This window comes from Felis catus, chromosome B1 (genome assembly GCF_018350175.1).
Source record: "Felis catus isolate Fca126 chromosome B1, F.catus_Fca126_mat1.0, whole genome shotgun sequence".
In the NCBI taxonomy this organism is placed as follows: domain Eukaryota; kingdom Metazoa; phylum Chordata; class Mammalia; order Carnivora; family Felidae; genus Felis; species Felis catus.
In genome coordinates this window covers 108,604,992-108,622,473 of record NC_058371.1, presented here as the reverse complement: position 1 = coordinate 108,622,473, position 17,482 = coordinate 108,604,992, and the positions used below count along the sequence as shown (strand labels likewise).

Here is a 17,482-nt window from a genome sequence, read left to right as displayed (position 1 = left end):
AAAGGAGCATATTTTCTGGAAAAAAATCAACTATAGCTTCTCTGTGAGGCCCATTATAAAGATGTGGGGTAGAAATTACAGTGGCAGGTGACATTTGTAGGAGTTTCTGAATTACACCTGCTGAGCTTTGGATTTATGGTATTTACTGAATAGACAGGGCTAGCTCAGTAACAGGCTGTATTCTTTTGAAATGTGGGGCAGTCTGGGGACCCTAGTCTTAGCAATATGGCAATAAAAATATCATAAAATATAATTCCTTTCAAGTGTGTATGTTCAAAACATTTACTTGAAAAAGCAGGCACAGATTCTCTTTTATTTAAATAGTTTAATCCATGTAAAAAAAAGATTCATATAAAAATGCTCCATGGATTCTGCTAGGAGAATGTGCAACATTTTGCCCCCAGGACTTGCATTCAAAATTTTTAATTAAGGCTTCATATTTTAATGTTTTTGTCACAATGTTTTTAAAAAGTAAGTGTATCTTGTGTTGCAATGTGAATTTTCATAAAGTGAGAAAGGAACATTTTTATATCTTAAAGGAAACAGTGACTCATGGGATCTAATCATAATAACTGGATGTTGCTCCCAATCCCGGTGTTCAGCTTGGATCCCCAACCACCAGCAATCCCAATGTACAGGGTCACGATTTCTTGTCCATTATTATTTGTACTTGGCCATATATGTCTATTGAAGAAAGTCAAGAAAAAAGAATGAATAAAAAATGTAGAATGGATAAAAAGTGAATGAATAAAGAATTAACAAAAAAATTACTTGTGCTCTCTTTAAACATTCCCTTTTAGTCTTGTTTATTTGGGCATTAATTTATATATGCATTGAACATACACTCACAACGAACTATGAGATCATGGCCTGAGCCGAAACCAAGAGTCAGACGCTTAACAAACTGAGCCACCCAGGCACCCCAGAAATGGAAGGATTCTTAACCAGAGGCCCACTGATATAATTCAGAGAGTTTCTGAACCTGGGTCTGGAAAAAAAAAAAGCCTCTTTATTTTCAGTAACTTCTAAATGAAATTTTGCAGTTAATTTACCTATGATTTTACTACCAATAAAAATAAGTTATTTTTAGATCACATTACGGGTGTTTCAGATACATCAAAATGTTGTTTATGCTCATCCTACTTCAACATTACAGAAGCATTAGTCTCACCATTAGATCCTGCCATTTAATTAAGAAATATTTGTTACGGAATTAAAAATTACTTTGACAATTATATTTCAAGAAAGTTGTTTCTCTGTAATTCTACATAGTTATATGCTTTTAAAGCATATTTCTGAGGGGTGACTCAGTTAAGCATCCAACTCTTGATTTCAGCTCAGGTCATGATCTCACCTTTTGTGACTTCGAGCCCCGCGTTGGACTCTGTGCTGACAGCACGGAGCCTGCTTGGGATTCTCTCTCTCTGTTTCTCTCTCTCTCTCTCTCTGCCCCTCCTCCCGCTTGTGTTTATTTTTTTCCTCTCTCTCTCTCTCTCTCTCATATAAACAAACAAACAAACAAACAAACAAACAAACAAACAAACTGAAAAAAAATGTGTGAAAAGGGACCCATAGACTCCAGCAGCTGCCAGAAGGGTCTCGTGCACAGGAAAAGTGAAGTTTGGAAATGGAGTCCTTCCCTCACATCTAAGCTAGTTCCTATAGTCATCCCTTCCTGGCCCCTCAGGATCCTGACAGGACTGATTCCCGGTTTCTCCCTCAGGCCGTACACATCTCTTCTTTTTTGGAAACACCACGTAATCCACATCATTACCACCATAGAGGACGGTTCCCTTGAACCCACTTTAACTTCTCTATAACAAGCGTGTGTCTTGTTTCTTTTCCCCTTTGAAATCACATTTCTGTTTCTACCTCCTACTTAGACTTTCCTTCACCAAATCCATCTGGGTTTGCTCTTTTCATTCGGTTGTTAAAGGCTCCACTTCTCTCCATGTCTTTCAACTCAGTGAAAATAATTCAGGCCTTGTTTTGCCTAATTGTCTAATTTCTTAGTAGCTGTTTGACACTGTTGTCACCCGCTCACCTCCTCTATTTGGTAGTCCTTGCTCCCCTGTATTCATTGTCACCACATTCCTGGATTTCTTTCTTCTGTTCCTCTGGCTGTATTCTCTTATCTCTCGGGCTGCCTGATCGTTCTCTATACTTTTCTTCTCTAAACCCTTTCCTTAGAATTTCACCACTTTGGTGGCTTTTTTGGCCTCTGATTCACAAATTTCTGTCTCCAGCTCAGACCTCTCCCCAGAGTGCCTGCTAACTAGCTTTACTGTTCCTTTCAGTACAACAGTGATTCCATACCTCATGATCACCATTTGTACCACGTTATTAGCACTTTCCCCTCCAACCAGTCCTGTATCCTTCTTCAGTGCTTCTATTGTTTGGGGAATATATACTCAGCATCCAGTTGCCCACATCAGAAATTTGATTCACCCTGACACTGTTTTCTCACCAGAGTAAACCGATTTTAATCCCTACCATCTCTTGATACTTTATACTTCACTCAGTTTCTACTTACTCTCTGCCAGTGCTACCTCATTTCTCAGCAGGACTGTTGTAACAGCCTCTACCCCATTTCCCTGAATAGTCTTCTGTTCCACTCCACTCCATTCTTCAAATAGCAGATAGCCTGCTTTCTACAAGGAAATCTGGTGGTCACACACCAGCTTAACTTCTCAAAGGCTTTCAGTTACTTGGAGAATAGCAGTCACATGGTCTCCCCACCTGATTTCCAGCCCCTGTGCACGTCTCAGACTCATCTTCCACAGGTCTCCACCACAGGTTTTCCTCTCTAGCCACACAGAAGTTTCCTTAGTTCTTTAAATGTGCTCCCCCTCCATCCCCACTCAGTTTATACTGAATCATTCTTCAGTTTTAAATCTAAAGCTTATCGCTTGAACCAATACTCTCCTAGCACCATACAAATTTCCACACAGAGCATTCAAAACTTCTAATTATATATCTTTGTGATTATTTGATTAATATCTAGCCACATTTTAAAGTGGACACAATGTTTTAATTCATATTCGATTGTTTAGAACCATCATTAAATGTAGTTGCAGAATATTGTATTTCAGTGTGACACAAATCTATATTGTTGGGTATTTTTGTTTCCTTTTTTTGTTGTTATTGTTTGAGTAGTACTGTGAAATATAAAGGGATAAGTGTCTGTACATCCCTTTGAACTTTTCTTTATGATTCACTCTAGAAGAGGATCCATAACACAAAAGGACCTTTATAAAGCTATTTTGATAATTATTGCCAAATTCGTTTTTAGAAAAGACCTCCATCTATACCCTTCTATCTCAATGTTTGAATATCTTTACCATCACACCCTTGCCAGGAGAGCGAACAAACATTAGATTTTTGTTGAGATGATATTCAGAGTATTATTTTAATTTATATTTTGTTGATCCCTAATTGAGTTGATCATTTTCATATAAATAGTTGAGCAGTTGTTTTTGAGTATTTGTGTATGTGAAATGTCTATGCATCCTGTTTATTTACTCACTTTTCTACTGAGATATTATGCTTTTTTATTTTTACCAATTTACAGAAACTTTTTTTTTTTTTTTTTTTTTACAAATTAAGGGCACTAAACCACTTACCATGTATTATTAAAGTTGCTCTACTTAGATGTGTACTTTTAATTTTGTTAGTTGTGGTAGACTAATATTTTACATGTTTATGTTATTTAAATCTATTAATTTTCTGATGTATGTTTTCTATTATTTTATGCCTGAAATTCCTTGCTTGACTTGACATGGATTAAATATTCCGCTTTTATTTCTTATAATTTCTTTTCTTTTTTTTCTTTTTCATTATTTCTGTTTTTTGTTTATTTGTTTGTTTGCTTGTTTAGTTCTATAACATTTGACCATTTCATACATCTGGGCATCTAGACTTCATTTTGGCATTCATCATTGCTTACATGTAAGCTATGGCCAAATATTTACAACAGTATTTTTTATTGCTTCATACCTGGTACCAAGAGTATGCCCTGTCTGAGGGGTCGATGAGAATGGTGATGATCTTGGCTTTGGGGACCAGAGATGCAGCTCTCTTGGGAGCTTCTTCTGAATGGAAGTAATTAGCACTCTTTTCAAATAGAAAGTCACTTGTAATGTTGGATGGAGTAGGGAAAAAGTCCATATACCTGAAGGCAGAGAAAGATAATTAATTAATCTGAGTTCTAAGTTTTTCTCTAACGTGTTATGGATATTAAATAATTGAACATTTTTACATTCATTTATATTGATTTCTAATTATTAGTGTTACAATAGTTGAAATTGTGCTATTGTATACACTTTGAATGTGAAAAACAGCTCAAACTGTTATTGTCCTAATGAGCTATTAGGGGAAGGAATGAGATGAAATAGGTGGACTTTTTTAGTTTATTGATTTATTTTGAGAGAGGCAGACAAAGAGGGAGAGAGAGAATCCCAAGCAGGTTCCACGCTCAGCACAGGGCCCCATGTCACTACTGGGAGATCATGACCTGAGCCCTAAGCCAGATATTAAGAATCCCACACTTAACTGACTGAGCCACCCATGCACCCGGAAATAGGTAGGTTGTTAAGAACAGAGGGAAATCCTTTAGATTTGGGTTGATACTCTGTGTTATTAAAAGCCAAATTCAGAAAAATTAAGTTTACCCTTGGCACACAGAAAATTACACAATATTGCCTAGTAAATATTTTAAAATAGTAAATGCATGTTTGCAAACTTGAATACAAAATTTTTAATTTGAGATGAAAGTACACAAGAAAGGAAGATGTGTAAGTCAGAATAGCTATAAAATCCTAAACAGATTAAGGCATAGCTACTCTCCTCCTTTTTAACTTTTGCATAATTTGTAGTATGTGTAGCAGTGAGAACACATTATAGTCTATCTAGAGTAATTAAGAGGATATTTCTTGCCAGTTGATCCTGTGGTGCCTCAGTAGGTTCACTCTTCCATATGCTGTTGGAACATTCCTCTGTGTGTAGATTATGGAATCAATATGTTCAGAGGTTAACTCAGTGCAAGGCTTTAATTATGTGTGTAATCCTCCTTACAGCTCATCACTTCTCTAACCCTCAAATGTTTTAGAAATAAATAATGAGAGCAATTAAGAATTCATATAAGACACTTATTTTCCTCTTTGACATTTGTTATTATGTTTCCCAAATGTGAAGTGGTGAAAAGTCTCATCTATATTCCTGCTTAACAATTTGTGTTACATTTGAGCTCACAGATAAGTGAAAATTGCTGTTATGCTTTTAGTAACTTGCATGCACTTCCAAAATTCATTTAGTCTTTTAAAAGTAAGGTAGAACAGTGATATCCTAGGTGCAGCTCGGCTCCCTGCCTTTGCCCTTCCCCCACTCTAACCCTAGCTGGGTCTAAACAGAAGAAGCCTCTTGTTGAGGACAGGTTTATGTGCAGTGTTGACATAAAGTTACACAATGCAGAGGTATGCATATAGGGTCATTTTCCTTGGGGGAGATTTGTCTCATATAACTGGAAATTGGAATCAGAGACATGTTTTCTTAGAAATTGCAAAAAAGCTAGGATAAAGCTCCAAAGTAAAGATAAGTTGTAATATCAGGTTTATTCTATTTCAGTTTAGGGAAAATATTGTGATTTTAAAATTTTTCATAACTTATTAAATGCAAACTAATATTCCTTTTATGCATGTGTGTGACTAGCATTAATATGGTTTTGGAAATGCGCTGTTATTATTTGCATGACAAATATCAGCTTATATTATTATACAACATTCTACAGTCTGTGTGGTTAATAAAGATACATGTCACAGAGTAGAAAATAAAACAACTTATTTATTTGTTTCCTTAAGCGTCATTTGTGAAGACAGATTATGTATTTAGTTAAAAAAATTCTAGGCACAGTAAAATAATAATATGCTTAAGCAGAATTTTAAATATCCTTATGAATAATTCTGACAAAATATCCCATACCGTTCTTTATGCAATCATATTAATTTACCAGAAAAATATTATCATTATTGCACTGTCCAAATCAAATTATAGGCAACACTGATTAAACATATCGTTGTTATAAATTAATTTCTAATTCACTATGGTAGAATTGAGCATAACAAATTTATGCTGTAATTATGTAGATGCCATGCATACATCTATAATTGCTCTGCTGTGATTGAGCATTTGTTAATAATGGACTTTATTTTTTGTTATTTTCCTTACCAATCAATTCCCTTGTGGTAGTTGTTGCCATTAAAGAATTGAACTTCTTCAAATGTTTTGGGGCTGGGAAGATTGCTGATGATGGAAGGGTGCATAAGAAGGAATAAGTAAAGTGCAGTTGTTCCTATTACAAAAAAGGAGGCAAAAGGTTATATATGACAACAAAGGAGATACAATTACTATTTTAGCAAAATTTTTGTTCAAAAAGTAATATTCACAAGGCCAATTTTTTTCTGGTGTCAAAACAATTTCCTTAAAATCAATTAGGTGTATTTCATGTGGCAACGATATAAGTATACTTTTATTAGTCTTCATGGTTCCATTTACCTAAACATCTGATTTAATATTTGTACATAGGCAAAGGTGAGCAGACTGATGATATAGCTATCTTTGTCCTCAATGTATTTTTTACATTTTTTTCTGTTTGAATTGCAGTAACTGTTCTCCTGTATAGGATGATACAAAGTTTCTGCTTTAAATTATTTTATTTATGGTAAAAAGTCAGTTTACTTGAAGAAGAAATATGAAAGATACCACAGGAGAAGCATAACATACAAAAAATGCAAAAAACACACAGGTGGTTGTACGAAGATATGACAAAACTAGGCATCTGAAGGGAATGATACTGTACTTCAAGATGGGAGAGAACTTCAGAAACCAATGGTTCAATTTCCCTCCTGGAGTCAGGTGAGAGTCTAAAGCATCAAGGGCATCCAGCACAATACCTGAACATGGTGGGTGTCATTTAATATTATATTCAAATCAATTCAATTCAATAAAACTATTCAACAGATGCTAACTGGTGCTACTCTGTGCAATCCCTGGTAATAAATCTTTTTTTTTTCCTGGTGATAACTCTTGATAATAAAAACTCATTTGCTGGCCTTGATAAACCTAAAGTGTATGTGTGGACTTGGGCCAAGTAAACAGGTATTTGCACCTAGTGAGACAGTTTCCATACTGAGAGAAGACAAGAGTGCCTTTCCAACACATGAGAAAATGGGTGACTTACACTTAGGAAGCCAGTGAAAGCTTCCAAGAGGAAGTGTTTTCTCAGGTTTTGCCTTAAAAACATAAGTGTTCCCAGTAAGGTTGAAAGAGGAGGGCAGGAATCTGGAAAGATGGTCACTTGAATGTCCTACCCTGGCAAAACAGGCAATCAAATTGGATAACTGAGGCACTCGGCTGAACAGACTAGCTGATAGAACCCACTGAGTGTATGTATCACAGAATGCTGAGGTGCAATCTCTGACCCTTGTTTCAACTTGAGTTGGGCCAGAGATTGAACGGCTACAGCAGAAGGCATCACGAAGTGACTGGGTTTTCATAGTTCTCATAAATCAAATTTTCCATTCTGGGAAAAATTATCCCCTTTTTAACACAGTGGATCCAGGAAGGTTGTTGGATTTCCTGGCCCTAGAAGACCTGGAGATGAGCTACGCATGTGGGCTGGCAGAACAGTAATGATTGCAGTCAGGAATCTGGAAGCTAAGCAGATCATCAGAGAATTGGTATTTTTTTCTAACATATCTTAAGCTCATAGGAGCAAAGTGTACTGTGCTTTAAGTATTAATGAGATGCCCACCTGTTTAGATCATCAGAACTTTTACATGACCACCAAGAGTGAATAGGGGCTTGAGTAGTTAAAGGAAAGTGACAACAGATCTGAGGGGACCAACCACCTTGGAAGGAAGACAGGTTAAGGAATCTAGAATAGGTGGCTCCTAGTGAGATGGGAGGGCAAAAATTAATAAATGCCCCTAAAATTAATTACTAATTACAACACATGGAATTATGAGGGATTAGGGAGTCCTGAAGAACTGATATAAGTTGCTCCTGAAAACAACAGAAGCTCAAAATGGAGAAACTTTTAGAGGAGGAAGGAACAAAATGTTCCAGTGAGAAAAAATAAATTAGAGTATTATAGGGTATCTGGGAGGGAACAGGGAATTCAGAAAGGTTCTTCCTAAATAACTTTTAGGATGGGACCTACATAAAAATGTTTTAACTAATGATGAGAATGAAATGTGTATGCGTGTGTGTGTGCGCCCACATGCATGTGCATGCACAAGTGAGAGAGAGAAAGAGAGAGAGAGAGATTTGAGACACACAAGAGAGCTGAGAATATTAATAGTTTCACAGCCCTGAGATGTTGAGAATAGATGGATCCAGGGGACAGATAAAGAAGCATTTTTGAATTATTGCTGAATATCGCAAAACAAATACATTATAATTTCACTAACATGTACAAATGTTTAATTACCCTAATGGTCACAGAATTGTACCAAATTTCCCCTGGGCTACATAAAGGCAAAGCCTTTATGTTCTGAGCCACAATACCTTCATGCCTCCAGGAGCAGGAAGGACATCAGGAGGCATCTGACAGGAAGGAAGGAGAAAGCACTTTCAACTGAGGACAGTAGGTATGTGGCTTGATACTCATATAATGGGTCATAGACTCTGGGCCCACCACCTCAAAATATATATTTATTTTATGATCACCTGTGTTTTCATCTATTATTGACATTCGTTTTTATCCAACGTCTTTGGTATAAATATTTTGTGGAGGAAGTAGAAAAGACCTCATCCCTGGTAATACTCTGAGAGAAACTACATTGTATTTTATATATAATTGATTTCTCTTCAGTTCTAACAGAGTTAGCCAGTCAAATCATGACAAATTAATATTGACAGTGGGGACTGCTTTTCTGGGAGAAGTAATGCCAATGAATTATGGCTTTAGAATCATAGTGCTAAATTTAACCTTTTTGGAAACCCCCTCCTCTCCTGGTAATATCAAAATTTGACCCAGAATCATAAAGGATGCTTATTTGTCTGAAGGATTCTAGCAGTACTGGGATTTAATCTTTGAGTGCCATAGCCTAGGCCTACCCTGCTCTCTCCCTGTCCTTGTTCATTGCCCTCTGTCAGCTAATAGGAATTCCTTGTAGGATTCAGCAACGGAGAAGTGGGACATCAGTTCCTTCCATTCTCACCTCGCAACAGTGGAGAAAACAGGGGTTTGCAGACTACTTTTGTATTTCATGTTTATTGCAAAGGATGTGTAGGCCATGTTTAAATTGTTTAAAGACAACTTTGCATTGAAGACCATATTCTTAGCATTTGCTGTGTCCGGGAAATTTACAGTTCTGACAGCAGTTGGGAGTTCTGCCAACTAAAGCAATAAGGAGAACAAAAGAAGACTTTAACTTCTATGATTGAATGGATTTTAAGAATTATCACAACCATTTTCACATTAGAATAGCATTTTCTAACAGCATATAAAATATTATTACCATCCAATTCCTTTATTTTAACTTTGTTTGTTTGCCTTGGGGATGCCAAAGGCAGTTAAAAGCTTTATTTCCATACTGGCAGGTCAAATATAAACACAAACAACAAGGAGGAAAACTAGATTTATACTTACTAACCTGTAGTTTTCTCACAGAACTAAGAAGTAATAATATTCAAAGACAAATGATAAAAGATACGTCTTTAAATTAAATTTTTAACATAATTTTACGACACAAGAATGTTTTATTTCTTTGGTAGTCTTTCCGGAGTTAGCACTGCTATAAGGGAGTTGGTAGAAAATTAATGCACATTTTAAACAACAACAGCACAAGTGATATATCTGAAAACATGTACTGCTTTTGTTCCCTCCCTGCACACGTGTAACTTATTGTTGTAATACAATTTATATTCCTGGAGGAAGAAAAGATTTCAACAACCAACATCTAATAGTCTGGAAATTTTGCCCACAACCTTTAAAATGATCTACTTGCTTGTATTACAAATATCTTCATCTGGGCCAGGCTTATTTATTGTGACTGTTTGTTTTGTGTTATGGTTTGTGCACTCACTGATGAAAATGCTTCTAGTCAAAGTAGTGAATTCAAAATACAGCAACTCAATAAAAACTTTAATTAATCAGGACATGAGCAAAGTGTATAAAACTGTCACATGCTGAAGAAAGTATAAAATATTCTAATTGAAAGTGTCATCTCATTGGTGAAATACTTTCACTCTCTTTTACTGCAGTCCTATACACTTGTCCTTCAGCATATGAGAAAATACTAAGGGAAAAATGCCTGATGAACCTCAGGTGTATCAGATAATAAGTCCGAACCATATTTATACTTAATAATTATTTTTAAAATACAAATCACACATGTAGAATATTTTAAAGTAATAATGGAAATGGCTCTGGAATAAAGTCAATTCAAGGCTGATCTACAGTGTAAAATAGTTTGAATCAAGGCAAGCACTTGCTTTATAACCTAATTTAGGAGATACTTAGCCAAAACTACCAAAAAGTAGAGATTAAAATCAGATACTGCAACTGTCGTACATTAACACAAAGTTGTCAAAAATTTGACATCTGTTGAACAGATTTAAAATCTACAGTTAAAAAGTTAATCCCCAAGTCTAATTAATAGGAAGCATTAGGTCCCTTTGAGGTTCATAGCATGAAGATGATCTATAGGGATGAAGTACCATTCAAATAATGAATTTGGACGGGTGTCTAGATATTTCACATGGAAAAACCTAATCCAATTATACTGCATGGCAATATGTTTCATGACAAAAAAAAAAAAAATAAAGAAAAGAAACAGAAAGCAAGCAAGCAGCAAGGTTAGCTATTCTTACCTGTTTTTTGTGGCCCGATGACAAGGAATTTTGGCAAGTGGTCACAAGTTTTCTCTCTGGACCAAATGTCTTTGTGCCGTTTATCATCACAGGGATTCTGCAGGAAGGAAGAATAATGAATCTTAGTGTGTAATGAATTCCTCGATCTGTTCTGTAATAGTTGTTCAAAGGACAGGATCAAATTCTTGTCTGATACCTTAGAACTAGGAGTTAGAACTTGTTTTGGTTCTGGTTCTTTGATTTCCAAATTGTTTCCTTCTGAAATGGCACCTTCCTTTCCTTCAAGGCTAGAGCTTAGCATCAAGTTGATCTTGCTGTCATCCTCTTCTGAAGCTTGGCTAGGCTCTAACTGCTGAGATTCCACTCTATATCTAGAAACATGTCCTCTGTTTTATGTCTGTATACCTGAGCCTTCACTTGTCTTAACCTTCTTCTAACCATAGCTTCTTGGATATCTGTGCTCTGCCCTAATCTTTCCTATTTCTCTTTCCCTGGGGGCTAGATGGCCATCCTTGAACTCCATACTTAGCCAACTTTTCCTTTCCTTTTTGCACTATGTCCTATTCTGTGCTGATCCAGCAAATCCTAATGTTTGGTCATACCCTACAAGTTGATAGCATATAGATCAACATTTGTAGCCTGTACCTCCCTCCTGAGCTCCTAACCTATATTTTAAATGGCATCTGTATAATCGTTATATAGATGTGGTGAGTAAATGCCAGGCCCAAAATACCCATAGATCCAATTTTATCTCCATCTCAACCTTCTCCTGTTTCATTCTCCTCCCATTTCATTTGAGTGACCCACATTTATTATCTAAATCATGACACTTTTGAGAATTCAAAGGGCTATTAAATGAAAATAATACAATTTTTAAAATATGTATTAACTGACAAATTGGTTTTATTATATTGTTAATTTAAATAATATATTCAAAAATCATTTTCACAAATAAAATTCTGTCTAAATACACACATTAGGTATTAAAACAATTACAATTTTATATTATTATCCAAATATTAAAAATGACATAAAATGACTAAACATTTATGATTCATATTTGTGTATTTTAATCAGTTCTTTAGCCACATCTTTTTTCTTTTGTTTGTTTATTTATTTATTTGTTTGTTTATGTATTGAGAGAGAGACAGAGTATGAGTGAGGGAGGAACAGAGAGAAGAGAGAAACACAGAATCCAAACACAGAGTCAAAGCTCCAGGCTTTGAGCTGTCAGCATAGAGCCTGACATGGGGCTTGAACTCACGAACCATGAGATCATGACCTGAGCCGAAGTTGGATGCTTAACTGACTGAGCTGTCCAGGGTGCCCCTGGCGACATCTTTTTCTAATACCATGCCAGGACAGTTCCTCTCAAGAATGATTGTTTTCAGCATGATCTTATTATGTTTTACTGTTCCATAAAATTGCCTGCAATCTTTTTCAAAGTTACACTTATGATTAATTAATTTGAAAATGTTGATACTTTCAATTGACTCTTCTCTATTGAACACTATATTTTTAACCTGGGAAATATTTTCTTTAGAGAGGTGAAGTAAGCTCAGAGTAAATTCTGCTAAAGGAAATTTTTTCTGTTATTTCCATTCTATTTTTTCCATATTGAAATATCTATTAGAGGCTGAATATTTCAGTTATTTTCCATTTAGAGTCTCTTTCTTTGAATATTTTCCTTTGAATATTTTTCAAGAATAAACTTGTTAAATAAGTCATCTGTAATTGAAATTTTTGACCATTTTGCCAAATATAAGTGCTGCAAAATCATAGACTTCTCAACGTTACATTCCAGCACAGAATATAAATTTATCTAATTAAAAAAAGAGAACCATCAAGAAATGCTTATCACAGTTGAATTTCCAAAGTTCAATTAAAGAATGCCAAATTAAACCCTCTAGTTCATTTGAATTCTCATTACTTAATTTGTTTAGTCTCCTCCCTTCTTGCTTTGGAGCTTTTTTTTTAAGGTGACAAAAAGCACTAAAGGAAGAGAAAAATATTACTTAAATATATTTTTTCTAAAAGTAATATTTTAATATTTTTATCAAAAATAGTATCAAAGCTGTTTGTCCTCAGTGTCATCATATAGACTGAAAGTGTTAGATCGTCTTGACATTCCACAGAACTTAACCACTAGTCTTCTATATTGACTTCATGTTAATTATATCTGATAGGTACCAAGTGTCAAGTACTCTGTTGTCTTTGTAAGACACATGCACTCCAGAGGGTAGAAGTTTCAGGGAACCATCTGAAACTGGTGGTTTTTCAAGGTCCACTGGTCTGGATCATACTGAGACATCTCTTCTGAGTAAGGGTCTATTTTTGTTCTTTGTGACTCCGATGACTAAGAAAGAACACAGGGCTTGATAGGCCTCTTTGGGTTTTGGAAGCAACATTTTATTGCACTGGGGAATATTGATCTGAGGCATTGACAGGATGATGCAGAAAATCGCTGGTTTTCGAACCCAGAACAAGGAAGAGTCCTGCAAGAGGTTAAGACTGAGGTACAAGCAGCTCTGCCACTTGGATCATACCTCTGGGCAGACCTAAGGTACTATGGCATCCCTGCCAAGTAGAGTTTTGGTTAAGCCCCAGAGGAGAATTGCAGTGTGCACTCCTAAGTTTCTGCAGCAGGGTGTGCCACTGGCAGCAGTCATTCAAACTGGTATCTACTCCTGGTATGCTACTGGGCCCTAGAGGAGATAGTGTTTCCCATGGATTTTCAAAGTGACTGGGTGGCCATAACTGGACATCATAATTTGAGCATTGGCAGCCCCACCAAATCCTAAATTCAGTTGTACCCACTAGCAATTCATTGTTAGATAGGAGTGGTATGTCTGGGATCGATCTCAAGCTGATCCAAGGGCTACAGATGACCTTTACAAATGAGTGACCTAGACCCTCATGTCACCTATCACTGTTCCACCAATGCCTCTATATCAGCTTATTCCTATATTTTCATGGAAGTCCCCCTATATCTGCTGATGAAGAGGGGGAAACTCAAGCTTGTTTGTGGATAGATTGACCCACATGTTAGCAGAGGCTGAAAGTGGACTGCTGTTGCACTACAAGCCCCGTGTAGAGACGTTCCTAAAAACTAGTGGCTAAGGGAAAACTTCCAATTAACAGAGTTATGGGCAATGTTCTTAGTCATCTACTTTTTTTGTGGATAGACTAGTAGGGCAATATAAGGATAGAATAGATGAATGGGCAGTGGTGAATAGGTTACCCAAGGGACTGAAAGGAGTGACATGGGAGTATTAGGGCTAATAAGTTCTAGGGTAAAGACATGTTGATGGACTCATGGTAGTGACCAAAAAGTTTGATGATCTTTGTACTGCGCATTAATGTACACCAAAGATATTCAAGGTAGAAGTGTAAACAACCAAGTGGACAGAATAATTCAGCCAGTGCCCAACATTCCCACATGTCACCTAAGCTCTGTCCTTAGCTAGCCCTTTGCTGGAGCAATGGGTTTGTGAATGGAGTACCTACGGTATCAAGATGGAAGCCATTCATAAGCTTCCTTCTCCCAAGTCTGCTCTAGTTACAGCCACTGTTGAGTATCTGACCTGTCAGTAACAGAGAACAGTTCTCTGTTAATAGTTCTCTGTAAACAGTTCTCTGTAAATCCCAGAAATTGACTACCCTACCACTTAATAGAAAATTGATTATTTTGGACACTTTTACTTTGAAAAGGGCAGTGATTCATCCTGACCCATACTGACACATATTCAGAGTATGGATTTGCCTTCTCTAGTCACATAGGCTGTATCCTCTTCTTTTTCCTGTTTTACTTTTTCCCTTATAGGTTTTTCTCTTTTTTTAATATGAAATTTATTGTCAAATTGGTTTCCATACAACACCCAGTGCTCATCCCTACAGGTGCCCTCCTCAATACCCATCACCCATCCTCCCCTCCCTCCCACCCCCCATCAACCCTCAGATTGTTCTCAGTTTTTAAGAGTCTCTAATGGTTTGCCTCCCTCCCTGTCTAAGTTTTTTTCCCCTCCCCCTCCTCCATGGTCTTCTGTTAAGTTTCTCAGGATCCACATAAGAGTGAAAACATATGGTATCTATCTTTCTCTGTATGACTTATTTCACTTAGCATAACACTTTCCAGGTCCATCCATATTGCTACAAAAGGCCATATTTCATTCTTTCTCATTGCTAAGTAGTATTCCATTGTGTATATAAACCACAATTTCTTTATCCATTCATCAGTTGATGGACATTTAGGCTCTTTCCATAATTTCGATATTTTTGAAAGTGCTGCTATCAACATTGGGGTACAAGTACCCCTATGCATCAGCACTCCTGTATCCCTTGGGTAAATTCCTAGCAGTGCTATTGCTGGGTCATAAGGTAGATCTATTTCTAATTTTTTGAGGAACCTCCACACTGTTTTCCAGAGTGGCTGCACCAGTTTGCATTCCCACCAACAGTGCAAGAGGGTTCCCATTTCTCCATGTCTTCTCCAGCATTTATAGTCTCCTGATTTGTTCATTTTAGCCACTCTGACTGTCATGAGGTGATATATCTCAGTGTGGTTTTGATTTGTATTTCTCTGATGAGGAGTGATGTTGAGCATCTTTTCATGTGCCTGTTGGCCATCTGGATGTCTTCTTTAGAGAAGTGTCTATTTATGTTCTGCCCGTTTCTTCACTGGATTATTTGTTTTTTGGGTGTGGAGTTTGGTGAGTTCTTTATAGATTTTGGATACTAGCCCTTTGTCTGATATGTCATTTGCAAATATCTTTTCCCATTCGGTAAATTGCCTTTTAGTTTTGTTGATTGTTTCATTTGCAGTGCAGAAGCTTTTTATCTTGATGAGGTCCCAATAGTTCATTTTTGCTTTTAATTCCCTTGCCTTTGGGGATGTGTCAAGTAAGAAATTGCTGCGGCTGAGGTCAGAGAGGTTTTGTCCTGCTTTCTCCTCTAGGGTTTTGATGGTTTCCTGTCTCACATTCAGGTCCTTTATCCATTTTAAGTTTGTTTTTGTGAATGGTGTAAGAAAGTGGTCTAGTTTCATTCTTCTGCATGTTGCTGTCCAGTTTTCCCAGCACCATTTATTAAAGAGACTTTTTTCTGAGAGTATCTCTTCAATAAATCATTTGAAGCCAAATTTCGTATCTCAGATTTTATTCCAATTAACTTTCCATCCCCAGCTTCTATTGTAACATGAATGCAGTGCAAAGTAAAAAGACAAATAATATATAAAGACAACTGTACTTTGTGAGAATTCGCCTTGGAAAAAGTTAGGGTACACTTTGTGGGTTTTTGTATGAATTCATCTGTAGAAACGGTGATGAAATGAGTTAATTACAAACCAATAAACTTCACATTTTTTTACTCATTTTGCACAATAACTTAAATTTTATTTTATTTTTACCAGTGTCTTTAATTTATGTCATCTTTTTTTTTTTTTTTTTATTTTTGGGACAGAGAGAGACAGAGCATGAACGGGGGAGGGGCAGAGAGAGAGGGAGACACAGAAACGGAAACAGGCTCCAGGCTCTGAGCCATCAGCCCAGAGCCCCACACGGGGCTCGAACTCACAGACCGCGAGATCGTGACCTGGCTGAAGTCGGACGCTTAACCGACTGCGCCACCCAGGCGCCCCTGTCATCTTTTTATTCAACTAGTATTCAATCTCAAATTCTTAATAGTCTAGCTTCAGTTTAATTCCATAACCATAATTTTCACTATGGCAGAGAAGACTATTTGGTTTCCTTTTATTCTTTCAGTTATGGAACATTCCTTTATTTTGTATAGTCTATAGGTTTCAGCCCGAGACTATATTTCACAATCTCTTTTGAATCAAGCTTTCTTCATCTGAATCACTTCAGTCCAAAAGAAAGTATGCCAAAATGATGTAAAGTATCTTCTTAAGGGTAAAACCACTCTCCCTGGATTTTCCCTTTCCTAATGACTGTCAGCTGTAAAATGGTTACAATTGCAACGTGTGCCTTGGACTCAGAGACATTGAACAGTTGCCAACCTGGGGCCCCAGATGACCCTCTATGTGGAATAGAGCTATCTAACGCTCCTAAATGTCCTGTCCATTTTTAGACAGTTGTATGAGTGAGATATATATATCTGTTTTATTTAGTCAATTTATTGTTTGGAATGTAATCATTATAGCAACATTGCCTATACTCTAACTCAATGTGTTTCAAAGCACTTGTCTATGAGAAGATAAGGAACTTGAGTCAGAATGTGAATTATTGAACTGCTTACTGCAATAAGAACATCCTGCTACAAGCAAAAACAAAATTCCAGCTGAAGCAGCCAGCGTGTTCAGTGATATAGTTGGTTTATAAGTTTCACAACGTTCTTGTCTCATAGCAAATCAGCAAAAAGCAATTCAAGCCCTTTCATGGACCACACTTTGAGTAACACTGCTCTGAATTAACAATCGCCAACACCATACACAAAAATAAACTCAAAATGAATAAAGAACCTAAGTGTGAGCCCTGAAACCATAAAATTCCTAGAATAAAACAAGCAAACAGGCAGTAATATCTTTTAAATAGGCCTTAGTAACATTTTTCTAGATATATCTCCTCAGGCAAGGGAAACAAAAGCAAAAATAAAT

At 36.6% G+C, this 17,482-nt stretch overlaps 1 protein-coding gene across 8 annotated transcripts in view; it reads right to left on the bottom strand.

Annotated features, from left to right (window-relative positions):
- The window catches only part of NDST4 (N-deacetylase and N-sulfotransferase 4), a 379,088-nt gene that overhangs the window by 10,223 nt on the left and 351,383 nt on the right, over positions 1–17,482 (bottom strand). For all 8 annotated transcript variants that reach the window (XM_045055930.1, XM_045055929.1, XM_045055935.1 and 5 more), the window contains 3 exons: positions 10,873–10,969; positions 6,223–6,346; positions 3,997–4,171 (listed from right to left, as the gene is read on the bottom strand). In XM_045055930.1, the coding sequence (XP_044911865.1) occupies positions 3,997–4,171; positions 6,223–6,346; positions 10,873–10,969 (396 nt within the window). The remainder of the gene's footprint in view (positions 1–3,996; positions 4,172–6,222; positions 6,347–10,872; positions 10,970–17,482) is intronic.